Source organism: Phyllobates terribilis, unplaced genomic scaffold (assembly GCF_046119375.1).
Source record: "Phyllobates terribilis strain yellow unplaced genomic scaffold, ASM4611937v1 Scaffold_4__5_contigs__length_816908805, whole genome shotgun sequence".
Taxonomy (NCBI): Eukaryota; Metazoa; Chordata; class Amphibia; order Anura; family Dendrobatidae; genus Phyllobates; species Phyllobates terribilis.
Window position 1 is genome coordinate 280,565,064 of NW_027362764.1, and position 21,824 is coordinate 280,586,887.

A 21,824-nucleotide genomic window follows, 5' to 3' on the forward strand; every position below is an offset into this window, starting at 1 on the left:
GTTGTAGTTTTTAATGACACCATTTGTTTTACTATACAATGTACTAAAATGGAAAAAAATGTGAGATGAAATACTGAAAAAATACTATGGTGAGCTGACAGTTTTATTGATACCAATAAGACGTTTTGATTGCATTATTTTAGGGAGGTGTGGTGACAAAAAATGTACAATTCTGGTGTTTTGATTCTCTTTACAGCTTTACTGTACTGAATAATTAATTTTATATTTTGACAGTTCAGACTTGCAATTTTTTTTTACACTTTTTAGTTGCCTTTGAGGACTTGAACCTTTGATCGCCTGATCGCTTTTACTATATACTGCAATACTCTGGTACTGCAGTATATAGTGAAAATAGAGGTCTCCCATGAAACTCAGCCTGTGGTTGAGCTTCACAGAAGTACCAAGATGACAACGATGGGGGGCCTTTAACCTTCAGCATCTAAATGGTTAACAGCAGTGGTAAGAGATGTTAGCTATGTAATATAGCCGAAATCTATGGGTGTCGAGAGAGTCGTCCTCTCCACACATGGAGAAACCAGCACCGACATACATGTACGTCATTTTACGCTAAGGGGTTAATGTTGTATTTGTACGGCCCTTATGCTAATAGCTCATTGCTTTACATTCTCTTTCTGATTATAAAGTAACAGCCCCGCTAAAAATAATCACTTTTTGAATTTGGCATTCAAAAATTGTGAAATCCTGATCTGGACTCCAAGGCGCACAACACTCCTGATTAGGACAGGGTTAAAGAATTTTTACTGCTCCACATAAACACTAGAAAATGAAAACAATAAATATGAACTTCGTGAACAAGTTGCTTTCCCTTGTACATTTTATTAGTGTCTACAGTTGTCCATAAAAAGAAAATTTGGTCACCATTATAAGCTTTCAGTGAGCAAAGAGAGAAAAAGGGTTTTACTATCCCAGGAGGATGTTGACTCTCATCACGGTCATTACTCTTTAAACATATTAAAGAGGGTATTATTTACAAGTCCTTTGACTTTTCATATTCCACTTTGCATTAGCGGAGTGCGGGAAACATTCCAAAAACTCAACACGCTGTTGGGACAGTTAAGAGGCCGTGAAATCAGTTCTCATATTCAATATTTCTTCAACAGAACTAGAAGTGAAATGTGTAAGGTCAATTTACTGGCTAGTAGGTATTGTTTGCTGTTTTACACCTATAGAGGGACCATGTTGAAGATGATCTAGCATGTGGCAATCTGCATCCACACTCCCTGACAGAAGTTATGTTGCTTATCCATGCTATGTAAATAAAAGCTTATATTAAATATGACTTTAATAGCACCACAACTTCATTCACCAATTTTATGCAACATATATTTGTATTTTAAGATAATTATTTGTTTGAATATCACATTACTTTCTGTGAGCGACAAAACTTTTGTCTTGCCAAAATCTGACCATTCTGTGTTCATTAAATGATCAATATTTCAGCATTGATGCCAATTTATTTCCTTAACCTAAACCAAATTTGGGAGGGGTTCAGCTTTCAAAAGAGTAATTTATAAAACCAATGGATGAATTTAACGTCAGGTTATAAGCTTTTATTTACATAACATGGATAAGCGACATAACTTCTGTCAGGGAATGTAACTTCATGGTTTAATCACATCCCATATTTTATTTAAGGACTTCTGATTAGGATCTCTACAGCCATTGGACATGTAAATTTAAGCATTTTTATCTCAGCAAACAAGTAAGGCCCTGTTCTCTTTTAGCCAGTCCTTCGATAGATTTTCCATCCAACATTTACTAAAATGTTAGAAGAAAACTAAAGACGAAACTGATACTATTATTTCCAATGGAATCATTGCCAGCTGTTCATGGCATCATTTCGACCTGTACAGCGCACCAGCTGTTGTGCCAAACAGGCGGATAGGTCTAGATGCTGACCGGGGGACTGAATCATAGAGTTTGATACAACTGGAAAACTTTGGTCCCAGTGCAGTAATATCAGCACACCATGGGAATTAAAGCCTGCTTATGCGATATTAACCTGTTTTTATTCCTAGAAAATTTAGCAAGGAGATCAAATTTAAAGAGGATACAAAGGATCCTGCATTCAAATATCATCACTAACTCAAGTTTACTCTTTAAGTATCATGTAGTTGGAATATATCTTTTCTGCATCATAAAAGTGAGCATTAAGAGTTACATAAGTCCGGCATGAGGTCAGAACACAGGCTTTTACTAAACATACTATGGTTAAGAGCTACATGCTCGAAACAGGTAAAGTGCTTTTATCCCTAATGTTTCAATGGGGCTGAAATAATGACTACCTTTTTTTAAGTCATGTTCCAATTGTGAAGGAAGCATACTGCACTTAGAAGGGCTGTTCTTTAATTACATTATTGTAGGGGTTCTCCAGTACTTAGATATTGACAATCAATCCTTAGGAGATACAATAGCAGATCAGGGGGTTCCAACACCAGGTAACCACATAAATCAGCTGTTTTGCTGCTCCCCCATTGACTTTATGTACAGAGTGGGATCAGCACAGCTCAATACACTGGGCAGTGATTGTTCTCGGGAACTGAGGCTCAGCTCCCATTCACTTTACTGGATGGTGCCCCCACTGATCTAATATTAATAGGCCATAGTTACATAGGTTGAAAAAAGACCTAGGTCCATCAAGTTTAACCTTTCTCCACTAATCAGACATTTTTGACACTAAAGCCATCAATATCTAAGTTCAGGACAACCCTTTTAAATATATAACTATACATAATATCTAATTAGCAGCATGAAATAAATCCCTTGACAGAAATGTTCACAAAAAATTCTTCAAGATCTCAAAAACTTTTACCTGGCATGAGAATAGAGTGTTGAGATCCAGAATCGGCACTTAAAGACAATCTGCCGCCTTTGGCCAGTCTATCACACAACAAGGTGATGTGTTTCTTCAGCTTGGATGTATCTTTTGGAATGCTCAACTGGCTGCTGAGGTTTAATGCCTGCTCTTTAGAACTCTTAGATAAACATGTCCTTAAAAGATGAGATAATGCCGCATCCACTGATTCTTCCCAGCCCTGATTAAAAAATAAGAGAAAGAAAGAAAACAATGAAAATAAGTCTGCTTTGCGCTATAGAAACATTATGTAGGTACTGGCATTGTTTGTACCTTTTTCATATCTATAGAACCCTGAAAGTTTATTAATTAAAATAATAAATATTACAGTATTTTTAAGGTCTTGCAAAACCCTTTTTAAGAATCACAGTGTAAAATACTAAATTCTGGGACTTTATGTAGGTATTAATATTCCGTACCAGGCTGAGTTCAGTCTTATTATGTACACAAAGCGGTTTTCTGCAATAGCTGATGGTCACTGTAAGCTAGACATTTGAATCATACTGTCAAATTTGTCACATTTTGTGACATAAAAGAAGCAAGGACATTAATAACCATTGGGAAAAATTAGATATCTAAGGTGTTAACACCGTGGAAGTTTGAAAAGTTCCAAACTAATCACTACACAAGAAGTAAGGCGCAGCAAGGACTAGGAGAGGACACTAGAATAAGCTATAGAATAGGAATTGTACTGAAATGTTGTGGCAAACAGAATAGATAAATACACTTTCATATAATAACAGTTTACAACACTTGGGAGATATAAGCTTCATGGTTTCTGCTTCTTGTCAAGCGCACTGGTTCTCATGGGGTGGCACATTACTTGAACAATCTGTAACCACACTTTGTCTCTAGTACCTTATTCAACAATGGCCTAAGTAGTGGTCACTTCCCCTTCTAGAACCTTATGGTTTGCTGTCTATTTCCCTCCACATGTCTTGGAATAAATCATTTCCGTTTCTCAACATTTCCTTAAAAGGGTTGTCCACTACTAGGACGACTCCTTCTCAATCTGAATGTTTACTCTATTAGAAAAAAACACATACTCACCTGTGGTGCAGGCACCTTCTAACAAATCGAACATTAAGAGGAAGTCAGAGAGCAGCCACAGCCCTGACTTCCTGTTGATGTTCGATTCATCTGAAGGCGGGGCCAGTGAAGCCGACGCTGATTGGGCGCAGGGCTAATGTGACGTAAAAACCTCACATGAGCCCAGAGAAAGCGAGTGCAGAAACCGCTGGAATGGCACCGGAGGTTAGTAGAAATGTTTTTACTTTAATGAGTGCAAAAATTCAGATTGAGAAGGGGGTGTCCTAGTAGGGAACAACCCATTTAAGGCCTGACAATCAGCATCAGATGGTAAATATCCTTCTCCAAGCCACCATGGACTCTTAGGGTAAGAAGTACTCACTCCACCTCTCTTGCCCATCTGCTCATAGAAAGATCAATGTCAAATGCCAGACAGTGGTTCAGCAGAAAATCTCTCTAAGGCCCACAATGCAGAAATGCTCCGGATTTTTTCCTGAGCATTTCTGCATCTCCCTGGCAGAAAAAAACTCATGCGGATTGTACATGCGGATTGTACATGTGGATTGTACATGCGTTTTCCTGCCAGGGACATGCGGATGTGAAGTGTTCTTCACATGCATTTCCGCATGCGGGTTGTCAAGCGCTTTCCAAGCGATTTTAGCATCACTTGGAAAGTGCTTGACAACTTGGTCACACTATATAAATCCATGCAAACGGCATGGATTTATATATTGTGACTGTAAAAGAATGTTTAAAAATAAAAAAATAAATATATACTTACCTTCTGATGGCCCCCGGAGTCTTTATTCCATCCGTCCTGGCTTGCCAGCAGCTCGCGGTACACTGAAGGACCTGCCGTCACATGACTAAATGATGTCAGCGCAGGTCCTTCAGTCCATTGCAATCTGCCGGCAAGCGAAGTCAAGCACACCGGGGGCCATCAGAAGGTAAAAATAATATTTATTTTTTATTTTATTATTTTTTTCACAGGTTCTATGGTACCCGGGTCAGGAGGAGAGTCTCCTGTCCTCCAGACCCAGGTACCATCCGCACATTGAAACGCATGGAATGCACATCTACAGATGCACTGATGTGTAATCCATGCGTTTCAATGCAAGTCAATGGCGGCGAAAACGCAGTGCTTCTGCAAAATAATTGGTAGTGCTGCATTTTTTTCCGCAATGATAATCCGCAGCAGAAATTTCCGCAGCATGTGTGCAGCACATGTGGATTATCATTGGGGAACATGGCAGGCCTTCCACCATGCGTTTTTTAAGCGTTTCTGCAGCGGAATTGCCGCTGCAAAAACGCTTAAAAAACGCATCGCGGGCACACAGCCTAAGGGTGTCCTTTAAACACAGGCAACTTTATATGTTCAGGCTTCTCCACATTTTTTGCAGCTCTTTCTTTCTCTATCTGTAGTAAGAAGCTATTTTGGAAACTCTTTTGGGAAGCTAAAACTGTGGAGCACTTTCAGAAGCTCCTGCTCTCCCCTCTACCACAGCTCCTGGCACATTCTCCCAGTAAGGGGATAAATGCACCTCACGGTCACATGCCCAAACTGCTCTTCTTGTACTCAGCCCAGTGCGTACATGCTGGCATCCCCTTTTCAAAGCAACAGTATGCTTACAGCAGCATCCATATGCTTCTTCTCCTTCAACACCATGGCACTTTCACCAGTGAGCAGCCTCTAGCATTGGCCAGAGTGAGCTAAAAGGGACCTGTGGCTGGCAGCACCCCACAATCATAATTTTATTGTCTTTCCTTACATGGTCAATATTGCTTCAACAAACTTTGCATAAATCAATAGTACAAGCGGATATAAAAAATGTTGTAATATATCTTATCAGGACAATTAGCTTTTTTCTCAACTTATCAGCCATTTCTTCCCCTTCCTTTTACCTCCTTAACCTATCATGTACCCTGAAAAACACCAGCTTACAGAAAGATCAGGTAACAGCTGATTTAAAACTCTAAGGAGAGGGCATAGGAGGAGGAGTGATGAGTAGTGTTGAGCCATCCCCGTAGTGTTCGAGTTCGGTTCGGTTCGTCGAACACCCGTGTGTTCGCCGAACTGTTCTTCGAACTGTTCGTCGAACACCTTCGAACACCGTTAAAACCAATGGCAGGCAAACAAAAACACATAGAAACACATAGAAAACCCCTTCAAAGGTGTCCAAAATATGACAAACTGCTCAGAAGACATAACTAACACATGGAAAAGTGACAAGTACATATAGTCATGCGAAAATAAAAGAGGTGGAGGAGTAAAAGGAGGGGGAGACACAGATATAGGCATGTCATGCCCTTCTAAAATCCAAAAAGTGAGAAGCCGACACGGCCAGTCCGCTCCTGCCCGTGCCACCTCCGTGTCGCCGGGTTTGTGCCAGAGCCGCGGTGAACCCTGACGGCCAGCCCCCCTCTCCCAATACTGGTGCCTGTCCGCTGGTGGGTCGAGCGAGCCCCCCTGTGGTGGAGGCAGCTCTAAGCTTTTTAATTTAAATTGTCTCTCTAATTTGAATGAATACACTTTAAATCCATTTACAAGGATCTATTGGAGGGCAAGTCTCATGCCAGCAGCTGCGGTAATTCCAGCTCCAGTAGCGTCCACTAAAGCTGCTGCAGTTAAAAAGCTTTTATAAGGATCGAGCTCGGCTGTCCACCGCAAGGCATCCTACTGCCAGTCCCAGCCCGTATGCCTTGGGGTGCCTCCTGATGCTCTTCACTAAGTATCCCATGGTCCCGAAGCATTTCCTTTGAAAAAATTAAGTGTCTAAACTACAGGTGGTGTAGCTTGCTTAACAGCCGGGATAATCCGCTGACTAGCAGACACTGCTACTAGGCACAAAGTATTTCCTGGGCTAGATGCAGTTAAAAATTTGTAATTAGATACTCTCGTTGGATGCTGAGAAAGCATTCCATAGAGTCTCCTGGCACGCCATATATGATTCTCTTAAAAAGATTGGGGTAGGGGTCTAGGGGACCCTTTTATAGCCAAAATCACGGCCCTGTATCGCAATACGTCACCTAGGGTGAAGATAAATGGAACTGTAGCACCCTGAGGGCTCGGTTGCTACAGACGTATTGCACCTCACCCAGAGGTGTGATATCTCACTCTCAGGTAAGGATGGAGTGTGGATCAGGACCCGACACCTGCATGCATTACACCACATTGCCGTGGGGCAGGGCGACAAATATGCCCCTGAGATGGGCACGACAGTCCCTGTCCCTGGCTGGAGGGGGGGGGAGGGAACACTGAGGAAGGGGAACAATGTAGTGCAGGAGCAGGGAGGAAGCAGTTCCTGGGTGCATTGAGAAGGGAGTATAAAAGGTGGGCACCATCTTAGTTCAGTGCAGAGAAGTCTGAGCAGAAGTGGCAGGGAGCAGGGGCTCTGCATGAGCTCTGCTCCGGAGGCGGGCCTAGTAACAGAGGCCCAGGCCTGGAAGAGGGAGAAGGAAGGAAGAGGAGCGGAGAAGGCTCCAGGAACGAGGAATGAAGGGATCCCAGGGGTGCGGACGGGCGAGTCGCCACCGCACGCCTGAATCCACCTGCGTGGAGGGGTCAGGCCAAAGGGGGAGACCGGTCCCCGAACTAGTGGAGGCAGGAAACGACCCTCAGCTAGAAACCGGAGGCTCTGACATTTTATGTGGCGCAGCCCCTCGCTCCACCCGCTATGAAGGCACCACATAGGGTCAGGGAAACTGGCGCCAAGTTTACCAAGAGGAGGCCCGAGGCAGCCGGACAGAAGTGTTGGTAAGAAAGGCCAGACAAAGGACACACAAAGGGGGTCCTGTGAAGTGCTCCAAAGTTATCTGGGAGTTGTCTGAGCCCCTCACCTGGTGAGCACAGTACGACGTGGGCAGCCGTTACCTGCAGACGTGGTCTGGATAATAAGAACTGTGAGTAAAGGCCCTGGACTGCATCACTGACTCCGTGTCGTTACTGCTGCTGCCCTGCACCATCACCCCCATCCTCCGCATACACTGCCCTGAGGCTATACTCCTCCCGTGGGGAGTTATGCTACGCTCTGCTGCACCCACAACACCAGCCTCAGCGGTCTGCCCTGTAGCGGCTGTTCACTCTGACCGCAATCCACGGGTGGCGTAGTCGGACATTTAAACATCAAAACCACATAAATAGTTCCGCCACTGGTTTGACCGCCCTGAGCCACGGAACCGGGTCGCCGCCACGAAGACTACAACCACCAGCATCCACCAAAAAGGGTCCGGCTCCGGGTGTCCCAAGGCCCAGGGGGTGCGTCAGAACATTTTCATCACCTTTCACAATCACCAATGGGACAAGGCAGGGATGTCCTCTGTCCCCTCTCTTATACATCCTAGTGACGGAGCACCTGCTCTCATCAATTCGCCATAACCCCAATATTAGGTGGATTGAGGTGGGAGGCACCGAGTACAAGTGCTCTCTATTTGCTGATGATGTCCTAGTATATATCACTCAATCACATATATCCATCCCTGCTGTTATGGCTGAAATAGATCACTTTGTTACATGGTAAAATTTTAAAATCAATGCAGCGAAGTCTGAGGCCCTCGATGTCTCCCTCCCCAAATCCATATAGGATTCCATCCAGTCCAACTTTCCCTTTGCCTGGCCCTCACAGGGTATCAAATACTTAGGAATTCCTATTCATAGAGACCTCTCCCATCTATGTTATCTTAATTTTGGGCCCTTTATTGAACAATTCCATACAGACCACGGTTGGCAAGTTAGAACTGTAAGATTCACTATGTGAACCACTGGTGTTTTGTGGAAAAGCACATGTACACTGCGTTCCAAATTATTATGCAAAAAGTGTTTAGGAGTGATAAGGGAAGAATTTGTTTGTTTGTCAGTTAAACTCATTGATGGTGATGTGTGTCAGGGCTCTTTATATCACTGTAAGCAATTGCAGACACCTGTGCTAATTAGTTTGGCAGGTGTGTCCAATGAAAGGCAAGACTACTTAAGAAGGCTCTCTCACATTATTAAGCAGCCTACATTTTCTGCCAAAATGGGAAAGAAAAAGGATGTGTCGGCTGCTGAGAAGCAACAAATTGTTGAGTGTTTAGGTCAAGGCATGACTACAATCAACATTGTGCGATGATCAGGATGAAGTGTCTTGGCAATCAAGAAGTATGTAGCTGATTCACAGTACACACGTGTGCGTGCTGATAAGGGCAAATTGAGGACTCTTTCCTACAGGCAATTACGTCAGGTTGAAAGAGCAGCGGCAAAAAAGCCTTGTCATAGCAGCAGACAAGTTTTTGAAGCTGCTTGTGCCTCCAACGTCCCCCGAACAACAAGATGCAGGGTCCTTCAGAGGTTTGCAGCTGTGCATACGCCATCCTGTCGACCTCCTCTATCCACTTCACACAAGCAGAAACGGCTCCAGTGGGCCAAACATTACATGAAGACTGATTTCAAAACTGTTTTGTTCACGGATGAGTGCCGTGCAGCGCTCGATGGTCCAGATGGATGGAGTGGAGGATGGCTGGTTGATGGACACCCCACGCAAACACGGCTACAGCGCCAACAAGGAGGAGGTGGAGTAATGTTTTGGGCTGGAATCATGGGGAGAGAGATTGTCGGCCCCTTTAGGATCCCTGAAGGCGCTAAAGATGAACTCCATAATGTATGTGGATTTTCTCAAACAGCACTTCCTGCCATGGTTCAAGAAGAAGAACCGTGCATTTCACAGCAAGATCATTTTTCTGCATGATAATGCACCATCTCATGCTGCACATAAAACATCTGCATCTCTGGCTGATATGGGCATAAAAGGGGACAAACTTATGGTGTGACCCCCATGCTCCCCTGACCTCTACCCCATTCAGAACCTTTGGAGCATCATTAAAAGGAGTGTCTATGATGGCGGGAGGCAGTTCACATCTAAGCAACAGCTCTGGGAGGGTATTCTGTCCTCATGCAAAACAATTGAAGCAGAAACCATCCAAAACCTGACAAATTCAATGGACGAGAGAGTTCAGAAGCTCCTTTCGAACAAGGGGTCCTATGTGAAAATGTAACATCACCTAGAATAAAGTTTTGAGTTGAAAACTGTTTGATTTCAGTTTCTAACAACCTGCTAATGCTTATAATTTCAAAAATGACCATTTTTTTGGTCTTTATTAAAATGAAAAGGTTGATCGAAAAGTTTGGGGGATCTAAGAGTGTGGCAACCCAGTAGTCATGATTACTTCGAATTCTGACAATATGAGGGTCATGCTGCAGGTAGTGCAGCAAGAAGGCACTTATGTGTCTTGCGCATCTCGGAGCCCCAAAATTATTTTCCGGGCTAGATGCAGCTAAAAATTATTTTTAATTTTAAATCTGGTGGAGCTTATTATAGATGGCCTAATAGGATCAGTGCTGCACACTGCTACAAAGCCCAAATTATTTTCCAGTCAAGATACAGATAAACATGATTAGTAATTTGAAAGCTTAAAACGGTTGGTAGGGTGATTTTAACCAATCATCAAGCTTTTACTCTCCCCAGGATGACACAGGGGTAGAAAAGTCGTTTCGGATCCATGATTTGTTCATCTTTATGAACGTGAGTCTGTCTACATTATCAGTGGAGAGCCGCGTGCGCTTATCTGTCAGCACACCACCAGCAGCGCTGAACACACGTTCAGACAGAACGCTGGCTGCGGGGCATGACAAGATCTCCAAGGCGTAAGTGGCTAGCTCCGGCCATTTATCCAGATTGGAAGCCCAAAAAGAGCAAGGGTCCAGTGACACAGTCGTGGCTTCAATGTTTACTTGGAGATACTCCTGTACCATCGTCTCTAGGCGTTGACTATGTGTCAGACTTCTTGTCTCCTGTGGCCTTGCAAAGGATGGGCTAAAAAAGTGGTGAAATGATTCCGCAAAATTGATGTTACCAGCAGATACTGTGGTTCTGTTACGGTTTGAGTGCTGAACACTTGACGGTCCCACGGTTGGCAAGTTGGAACTGTGAGATTCACTACGTGCACCACTGGTGTTTTGTGGAAAAGCACATGTAAGATTCTGCAACAGTCTCTGCTGATACTCCTGCATGCGTGCATCCCTTTCTATGGCAGGAATAATTTCGGCAAATTTACTTTTGTACCGGGGATCTAACAGTGTGGCAACCCAGTAGTCAGGATTATTTCTAATTCTCACAATTCGAGGGTCATGTTGCAGGTAGTGCAGCAAGAAGGCACTCATGTGTGTTGCGCATCCAGGAGCACCAAGTCCCTGTTGTGTTGGTGGCAAGGTAACAATCATGCTTCCTTCCTCTGTCCTCTCCCCCCAACCTCGCACAACAGAAATGTGATCAAGGTCTCCCTCATCTGATGAGTCTTCCATCAGTTCGTCCTCCACTTCTTCCTGGGCTCCTGCACCTTCCTCACTAGTTTGGCTGCTACCATGCGCCCTGGTAAAACCATCTCCCCCACCCTCACATGCCTGCCGCCTTGGTACTGCCGACCGTCTGGACCTTGCAGATGTTAGCCCTTCCGCATACAACTCCTCCTCCTCTACTTCCTCCACCTCCTCTTGTGCCACCACCTGACTCCGAATTCTGCTTAACATGTGCTCCAGCATGTAAATCACCGGAATAGTCATGCTGATAATGGCATCATCAGCACTAAACATCTTCGTCGCCATTTCAAAACTGTGCAGAAGGGTGCATAGGTCCCTGATCTGAGACCACTCCTCCAGCGTGATTTGCCCCACCTCTGGATCTCGTTGGCCCAGGCTATACGTCAGAACGTATTGCACCAGGGCTTGTCGGTGCTGCCACAGTCGCTGCAACATGTGCAGAGTTGAATTCCACCGGGTAGGCACATCGCATTTTAGCCGGTGAAGTGGCAGGCCCAACAACTTCTGTAGAGATGTAAGTCGCTGAGCTGCGGGATGCGAACGGCGGAAGTGAGCACACAGCGACCGTGCCCTCTGCAGAAGGCCATCTAGTCTGGGATAGTGGGCTAAAAATTGCTGGACAACCAGGTTCAACACGTGAGCCATACAAGGCACGTGTGTGACATTGCCCCGGCGAAGGGCCGCACCCAGGTTTGCAGCATTGTCGCACACGGCCTTCCCTGGTTTCAGGTCCAGTGGAGACAGCCATTCATGAAATTGGTTCTCCAGAGCTGACCACAACTCCTCAGCTGTGTGACTCACATTTCCCAGACATTTCAAAGTAAAAACCGCCTGATGACGTTGAGCCCTACTGCCAGCATAGTAAGGAGGTGTGCAGGATCCCTTCTGCGCAGTTAGAAAGCTTGTGGCATGACCAGACAGGCTTTGGGTGCAGGTGGAAGACCGAGAGGAGGTTGAGGAGGCAGAAGCAGTGGAGGAACTTTGACATAAAGAGGATTGATGCACAACTCGTGGGGACGGCAAGACTTGGACAGCAGCCCCTTGTCCTGCTGTCACCATAGTTACCCAGTGCCCAGTCAGCGACATGTAACGCCCCTGTCCATGCCTACTCGTCCAAGTGTCTGTGGTGAAATGCACCCTGTCACACACAGAGTTTCTCAAAGAAGCGGTGATGTTGTGTGCGACATGCTGGTGGAGCGCAGGCACATCTTTCTTTGAGAAGTAGTGCCGACTGGGCATCTGGTACTGGGGCACTGCGACGGACATAAGGTCTCGAAAATCCTCTGTGTCCACCAGGCGGAAAGGCAGCATTTCTGTAGCCAAGAGCTTGCAGATGGTGAAATTCAACCTCTTAGCTTTCTCATGGCTAGGAGGAAATGGTCTTTTACTTGTCCACATCTGAGGGACCGAGGGCTGGCTATTGTGCTTAGACGGGGTTGATAAGGGTGTCCCCGGCAAACTGCCGGTCTGTGAGGAAGATGCAGGCGGACATGTTAGGTTGCCTTGATCCAAAGGTGGTGCTATCGATGTCGGACAGCGCTCAACACCAGCTGGTGTTACCACCTCCAAAGAAAATGATGACCTGCCAATCACGCTGGCTGTTGCGGGTAAAGAGGTGGCAGGTCTGCGCCCCAAAACAGGTGTGACTGCTGTCCCCCCAGTCACAGAGGATGAAGAGGCCGCGGATGCACAAGATATGGCAGACGGTGGTTGGCCCGGCCGGCTAGGCCGCATTGTAGCACACTGAGCTTCCCACTGCAACTTATGCTTCATGTCCATGTGCCGGTTCATGCATGAAGTACTCAAACTATGTATTTTTTGGCCTCTACTTAGCTTTTGCTGACAAATGTTACAGATAACACGAGTTGGGTCATCTTTATCGATCTGAAAAAATGCCCAGGCTATGCAAGGCTTAGCACCCATGTGACCTGAAGAGCCACCACGACTTGTGGTGAGAGGCAGAGTTGTGTTTGAGGATGCAGTTGTTGACGTGCTTCCAGTACTACGTCTCTGTCCAGGAAGGCGCAACCTGACCTCGTCGTCACTAGCATCTTCCTCCACCTCCTCTGCTGACCTCATCTCTTGGCTGACTGTGGGTTGACAGTAAGTGGGATCTCCAACCTCATCATCATCACCCTGTGTGTTATCACACCCGTCGTCCTCAGAGCCAACCTGTTCCTGCCCTGACAAAAAACTAAAGTTGTCGCTCCAATCAGGTATTTGAGTCTTATCATCGTCTTCCTCATTGTCTCCACCAACAGGAGTTACAGTTTGGGAATGAGGGTCTACATTATGGTCAGAACCTTCTGCGTCTGGTCCTGGATCCGACTCATAAAGATTCTGGGCATCAGTGCAGATCATTTCCTCGTCTGGATTCACAGAAGCGCTGGAGTCGACCTCTGATTCCCAGGCTATAGTATGAGTAAACAGCTCTGCAGACTCAACCATCTGTTCTACCTCATACTCAGACGGGCAGCTGGAGATTTGGGAGCTGTGAGGAAGCAAGTGCGATTTGGGTGACACCTTTGAGGACTGGAGTATTTGTGATGTTGAAGTTGATGTGGAGGAGAGCCCACTTAAAGGAGCACTTGATATCCGTTGAAGCACCTGCTGTTTTTGTGCCTCATCTGGAATTTGTAGCGATTGGCGTGGCCGTAAGAAAGGGATCCTATCACATTGTCCGCTAAAAGAAGTAGACATTTTAGTTTGGCTGGAAGATGGTCTTTCTTCTGCAGATGTTACTGTTGCTTTAACACCTACCCCACGGACACAACCTTTTTTCCCCTTCCCAACACGCCTATTCCCCTTTCCACCAGCAGCAGGCCTTTTTCCACTCATTTTGGTGGTTAACTAATTCACAACTCTGGAGTTGTTTGCACAAAAAAACAATGGATGGTAACCGAGCAGAGCTGATTGGCCAAACTGTGGTATTTGGCCAAAACTATTGGCTGGGTTAGATGCAGAAAAAAATTATATTCAATTTGCAACCTGATGGAGGTCAGTATAGATGGACTAATACAACAAGTCCCACACACAGCTAGAAGCCCAATATTTTTTCAGAGGTAGATGCAGAAAAAAATATATTCAGTTTGCAACCTGATGGAGGTCAGTATAGATGGACTAATACAACAAGTCCCACACACAGCTAGAAGCCCAATATTTTTTCAGAGGTAGATGCAGAAAAAAATATATTCAGTTTGCAACCTGATGGAGGTCTGTATAGATGGATTAATAGAACAAGTCCCACACACAGCTAGAAGCCCAATATTTATTCAGAGGTAGATGCAGAAAAAAATATATTCAGTTTGCAACCTGATGGAGGTCAGTATAGATGGACTAATACAACAAGTCCCACACACAGCTAGAAGCCCAATATTTTTTCAGAGGTAGATGCACAAAAAAATTATATTCAGTTTGCAACCTGATGGAGGTCTGTATAGATGGATTAATAGAACAAGACCCACACACAGCTAGAAGCCCAATATTTTTTCAGAGGTAGATGCAGAAAAAAATATATTCAGTTTGCAACCTGATGGAGGTCAGTATAGATGGACTAATACAACAAGTCCCACACACAGCTAGAAGCCCAAATATTTTTTCAGAGGTACTGTAGATGCAGATAAAAATTATTTTTAATTTGCAACCTGATGGAGGTCAGTATAGATGGACTAATAGAGAAAGTCCGACACACTACTAGAAGGCCAAATATTTTTTCAGAGCTAGATGCAGAAAAAAATTATATTCAGTTTGCAACCTGATGGAGGTCAGTATAGATGGATTAATAGAACAAGACCCACACACAGCTAGAAGCCCAATATTTTTTCAGAGGTAGATGCAGAAAAAAATATATTCAGTTTGCAACCTGATGGAGGTCAGTATAGATGGACTAACAGAGAAAGTCCCACACACTACTAGAAGGCCAAATATTTTTTCAGAGCTAGATGCAGAAAAAAATTATATTCAGTTTGCAACCTGATGGAGGTCTGTATAGATGGATTAATAGAACAAGACCCACACACAGCTAGAAGCCCAATATATTTTCAGAGGTAGATGCAGAAAAAAATATATTCAGTTTGCAACCTGATGGAGGTCAGTATAGATGGACTAATACAACAAGTCCCACACACAGCTAGAAGCCCAATATTTTTTCAGAGGTAGATGCAGAAAAAAATATATTCAGTTTGCAACCTGATGGAGGTCAGTATAGGTGGACTAATAGAACAAGTCCCACACACTGCTAGAAGGCCAAATATTTTTTCAGAGCTAGATGCAGAAAAAAATTAGATTCAGTTTGCAACCTGATGGAGGTCAGTATAGATGGACTAATAGAATGATGCTATGCCCAAAAGATTTTACTTCACTAGGTGCAGTAAAAAAATTGGTATTCTATACACAGGTGGTATATCTTGCAACACAGATAGGCTACTCCACTGACTAACACACTCTGCAATAGGCCAAAAAGGATTAGCTTTGCTAGATTCAGCCAAATGCTGTGAAAAAAACTTGCACAGCACTGGCACAGACCTGCCTGGCAAAAACTGATAGGAACTGATGTAACCTAGTCCTGAAAAGGACTCCAATTACAATTAGTCTTTACTCCCACAACCTATCTATTTAAGAGCACAGACCTGCCTGATAAAAGTCATAGGAAATGCTGTAACCTAGTCCTTAAAAGGACTGCAATCACAACTATTCCCTACTCCCAAGCTATCTGTATATTTGTGCGAAAATTGGCTTGAAATTAACAAGGTATAGCGCACACAGCAACAGCGGTGCCGTCTAACACGCAGCTGCAGCAGTGAGAAAATGGTGGCGACGGGGAAAATGGCTTGGTCTTATAGGGCAAGGACATGTGACATACACTGCCAATGACACATGCCCTTGCTTGTGTGAAAAAAAGCACTTCGCTCCGTGTGTGCGCTGCTGATAGGCTGACAGATTGCACCTCCCCACTGTAAATGCGGGAAAGAGAAAAAAAAATGGAGATCTTCATTGTTCCTGCAGAGATCCATCCCCTGCCCCTCCCCCCACCCCGCTGTACACTCAAACTGCGTATTAACATTAATTTTCATCATTACTGAGAAAAAATCCAGTTATGATTTTGGTGCACGAACAGTTATCGAACATAACCTCGAACAGCCGAATTTTTCTCAAATTGTTCGTGTTCGCCGAACGGCTCGAACACCGCCCAAAACAGCTCGAATTTGAGATTGGCGAACAGTTCGAGTAGAACAACGCTCATCTCTAGTGATGAGCACTTAGCAGACTGACAAAAGGCAGACACACAGAGACACAGGCAGAGCTTGCTGCAGCTTCTAGCAAATTTATCTCACTCTAGTACTGGATTCACAGCCACACGGCTCAGTATTGCTGAATAATGTATTCTATGATGTACTGCTGCTTCTGTCTGTGTGTTACAGAGAAAGAAGACCAAGGTTACCACATGTTTCTGTGTGTTTAGTGTATGGGATACATCATAGCAGTGATTATTCACTGATTAGGTGAAAAACAGCTGAAAAATAGAAATACAGACTGAAGATGAGAAAACTGATGAAAAATCCAGGCTACAAGTCATATAAGGAATAGTGTTATTTTTCAAAGACAGACACACAACTTTATTTTGAAAAGTTACCTGAAATAATAGAAACACTTTAAAAGCACAAATACATCTCAAAAGTTAGTATTAGTATTGGGGAGCCAGTAGCTGAAAACTCCACTGATAGCTAGAACACAGGGGCTGTGATCATCTTTTCATCAACTTACCTCTAAGGCTTGCCTATACTGGCCCAATGGACATGACAACTATAGAGGTACGGCTCTCAGAATGGGTTTGCAGACCCTACCGGAGCACATTCACAATAAAGGTCTACCAGACTAGTGAACAGACAATATTACATTTTGAATAGCTGCTATTCAAGACAATTAGTAATCTTATTCTATTCTTCTTTACAGCATATACAAAATAAGCATTTTTTTCCACAAAAGATATAAAAGCTGCAATGTGATGTATTTTTCTTTACTTCAATGACACTCTCTGGAATGAATAACACAAATTTAGCCCCTGAAAACTTTTCCTCCAGTTATCAAAAAAATAGGAAATAAATATAAACAACTAAATAAGATGTCTGTAAAAATATGAATAGATACAGAAAGAAATGTACAACAAAAAATATTAGAAGGGTCTTTTTACGGCCCAATATTTAAAAACAGGATTCGTATACGGATAAATATAGATTTGCAACTGTATACCGTAGTTAGCACTGCCCTTCCTGCAATCTGGGTCTGCTGATGTATTTTTACTACTACAATATATCTCTAGATTTCCTATGTCTTTTAATGACTGTACTATAAAGTGCTGCAGCACAGGAGGAAAGGCAGATTATTAGCACTGGAGAATGAAGAAGATGTAGATTATCCATAACTGGTGACCATATGGCCTAATGATATAGCATATACATTAGCCAAAAAAGGACCACCTACGTGTAACATTATTTTAGGTTCTACTCCAGAAATATATAAGGCTTTATAAATATATTGTAAGGAACAATATAAATGCCACAAAATACATTTTAATTACAAGCAGTGCATATTCCCACACAAGCTACTCTATAAAAACCTGTTATTTCATGTGACGTCAGATCACCCAAGGAAAATGCAAACATTGCCATTTCATCATACACTCTACAAATTCATTTCAAGAACAAAAATAAAAGACGTGTAAATTATAAATGTAGTATAAACATTACGGAATGTGGATTACATTTGCCCCAAAAAAGATTAAACATTAAGGATTAAGAATTGTCCTGACTATCATGGGGTTAATGGTTTTTTTATTACAATAATGGACTCATGAAAATGTGAATGTAAAGTGTTGTTTTACTCATTGTATATTATATTGTCACAGTTCTGCTCACTGCCCATAGGACTGTATCGAATCTATTCACATATATACACGCATCTGTAAATGTACTGACAAAGGCTGCAGCTTGTCTATAGTTTATTCTGTATAGACTTGTCCATATGGTAGTTAAAACAGTTTTGCAAAATTTTCCAATATTTCCCTAGAAGTAAGACATGTCATATGGTAAAGAAGAAATAAGTATTTGTTATCCATTAATGCATAAGAGGGTGGGAATAATGCTAATTAGGGTCCGTGTAGCTCCATTTATGTGAAATTAAGTGAACCATGCTGGTAACCGACTTTTCACCTCATTTCTTATGAAATAGAGCCCCCTTTTCTAAGTAAATCTTCATCGATTTCATGCATTGACTGGTAAGGAGAAGTCCACAGCTGAATTTGAGCCACTTGTTTGCCTGGTACTCACAGCACTGACATTGTACTGATGTAAAATCACGCCAGGTCTGTAGCCATGACACATATAGTTATGTGAAAAATAATAGCAGTCTAAGATCACTAATGTGTTTAATTACTGCTTTTGGCATTAAAGATTATAAAACATGGGAAAAAATTGATGACTAGGTGTAGGCGAGTAATAGGCAACCAACAGTCATGACAAGCATGCTGTTAATTGGGTGTAATTTACTCATCTAATGAAAGGGGGGTGTTCTAATTAATAGCAATGCAAAGTTTAATTAGTGAGATCATTCATTCTGTGAAGAAACGAGTGTGAATTATGGCCCTTATTTAAAGAAGGAGGGCAGCAAATGTTCTACCTGTTAGTTTAGCCCTTGGGTCTTTTCTAGACATTGTCCCGAAAGAGAAAGAACTTTGATCACGAAGTTGATTGGAGAGGGGGAAACATATAAAGAAGTGCAGAAAATAATTGGCTACTCAGCTAAAAAGATTTCCAATGCTTTAAAATTGCAAAAAAAATGAAACACGTCGTAGGAAAAGAAATACTTCCACATAGATCATGCTGTAAAATGGAATCACAAGAATGGCAAAGAAGTATCCAATGATCAGCTCCATAGAGATCAAAGGAGATCTTCAGTTACCTGTGAGCCCTGCAACCATCAGAAGATGCCTATGTGAAGTCAAACTATTTGCAAATAACCCGTGTAAAGTACCACAGCTGGAAAAAAGATGCATTGAAAAGTTTACAGTTATTCCAAGAACACATTGACTGGCCTAAAGAGATGCAACATTCAGTGGACAGATGAGAGCAAAATTGTTCTTATTGGATCTAAAGGTTGCAGACAGTTTGTGAGATGTCCCATAAATACTGAATTCAAGCCATAGTACACTCTGTAAAACATGAAGGTGCAAGCATAATGGTTTGGGGATGTTTCTTATACTATGGAGTTGGAACCGTTTATCGCATACCAGGCACCATGGACCAGTTTTAATTTATCAAAAAACTGGAAGAGGTCATGTTGCCTTATACTGAAGAAGAAATGCCCTTGAAATGGGAGTTTCAGCAGGACAGCGACCACAAACACACCAGCAAGTGGGCAACACCCTGGTTCCAGACCAATAAGATTGATGTTATGAAGTGGCCAGACCTCAATCTGACTGAGAATTTGTCAAGTGACATCAAAAATGCCATTTTTGATACAAAACCTAAGAATGAAAAAGAACTGTGAATGTAGTCCAGTCAGCTTGGGCTGGAATATCTGTTCGCAGGTGTCAGATGTTAGTTGACTCCATGCCACACAAAGGTAAAGCAGTTATGAAAGATGAAGGTTATACAACTAAATATTGTTACGGATCCGGGTGGTGGAACCTCTGTGCTGCAGTGCAAGGAGAGACCAGAGGGGCGTAACTAGGTATCAACTCGGACCGACCAAGGTCGAACGGCGGCTCAATCGACTCCGTGACCAGGGAAGGACTGAGCAGAGGGACCAGGTCCTACCTTGTATGAGAGCAGGTGACTCCCATGGGTCAGAAGGCAGGGACTGACCGGTACAGCAGATGAGCACGGCAGGCAGGCTGACGGGTGATCCGGGTAGACGGACTGGCAGACACGGGAGGTAACAAGCAGGAGCCTCCAGGTAGGCTGGCTGGTAGGCACGGCAGGTAACAAGCAGGACCCTTTAGGTCGGCTGGCTGGTAGGCACGGCAGGTAATAGGCAGGTGCTTCCAGGTAAGCAGGTGGGCAGGTCCCATAGACAGACTGGCGCACTGGACTGTAGACAGACTGTCGGGCTAGAGAGTAGACAAGCTGGCGGACAGGACTGGTAGTCAGGCTGGCGGACTGGACTGGTATGCAGACTGGCGGACAGGACTGGTATGCAGACTGGCGGGCTGGACTGGTTTGCAGACTGGCGGGCTGGACTGGTTTGCAGACTGGCGGGCTGGACTTGTAGTCAGGCTGGCGGGCTGGACTTGTAGTCAGGCTGGCGGGCTGGACTTGTAGTCAGGCTGGCGGGCTGGACTTGTAGTCAGGCTGGCGGGCTGGACTTGTAGTCAGGCGGGCAGCGGGACTTGAGGGCTGAAGCAGAGCTTAACACACAAAGTTACAACCTTGCACGGGCACCTCCATTTTGGAGGAGGTGCCTTTTATATGAGAGGTCCTCTGGCCATTGGCCGGGGACTCCTTAGGACGGCGCGCGCGGCCCCTTTAAGAGGGAGGGAGCGCGCGCCCTAAGCACAGTGCCGGGGAAGCTGCGCACACCGGCAGCAGCAGAAGCAGGAGCGCCGGAGGACGCGGGGCGGGGAGCGCGGCGGTAAGAGGGATGGCGTCTCTGCCTGTCAGGGGGTAGGGACGCCGATACTACAAATATTAGTTCAGTTATTACCAGAAAAGTTAAGTCTGGAAACAAATTTCAGTTTATTCTGTAAATATTCAAGCTTGTGAATTAAAATGCAGACACTTGTTTTTTTGAGCAGCCTATTATTCCTTTTTCTTCATTTTCAGTTTAAAAATTGATATTTTGTTCATGTTTTCATTTGGATTTGAATGTGCAGTGGAAGAAGAGAAGGGAAACTGACACTGGCCAGATAAAGTGATCCAGCCAGCTTCAAAGAGGCAGTTGCGGGCTCTAGACTTCAGCACACTTTCCTTACCTAGGTAACCGGTACTCTGAGGCGACCGGGTGACCGGTAACCTACATAAAAGACGGCTAACCAGGTTAACTAGAGAATTAAAAATCTTCTGGTATTGAGAACACACAGGATTTTTAATAAGGACACAATGCAATTTTAACCATTTAAGAACTTGAAACAAACACTGTAATAAATTATTTTAAATAATGAAAATAATGGTGAAGTAATATATCGTACTGGTATATAACACATAGCAGGCACACGATGTTTTGATCACATTTCCATATCCACTCTGGTTTCTTACTATATGATAAAAACTGCAGGATGTTAATAAATGCCAGCATGACCTGGTTAAGTATTGAGCTATTATATTTTTATTATATTTTAGCCAACTACCAATGCACTATGCATAGGAATCCTGTCTGAATGTGTGCAGATCACGCTGTAAGCAAGAATGGACTGATGAGAGCACCTTCTCTTCATTACTATATATTGTGTCAAGCACTATTAAATAAAGAACAGTTTGCTTCTCATGATGACTAGACAAAGGACAGAAAAAAGCACAAACATCTTCAACGCACTTTCTATTTGTGCTAATTAACGTTGTGTTCTTGTTTAGTCTCTGT

The 21,824-nt window shown here is 43.7% G+C and overlaps 1 protein-coding gene across 3 annotated transcripts in view; it reads right to left on the reverse strand.

Moving 5' to 3' along the window:
- The window catches only part of BBS9 (Bardet-Biedl syndrome 9), a 590,293-nt gene that overhangs the window by 2,417 nt on the left and 566,052 nt on the right, over positions 1-21,824 (reverse strand). For all 3 annotated transcript variants that reach the window (XM_073678269.1, XM_073678271.1, XM_073678273.1), the window contains one exon: positions 2,834-3,056. In XM_073678269.1, the coding sequence (XP_073534370.1) occupies positions 2,834-3,056 (223 nt within the window). The remainder of the gene's footprint in view (positions 1-2,833; positions 3,057-21,824) is intronic.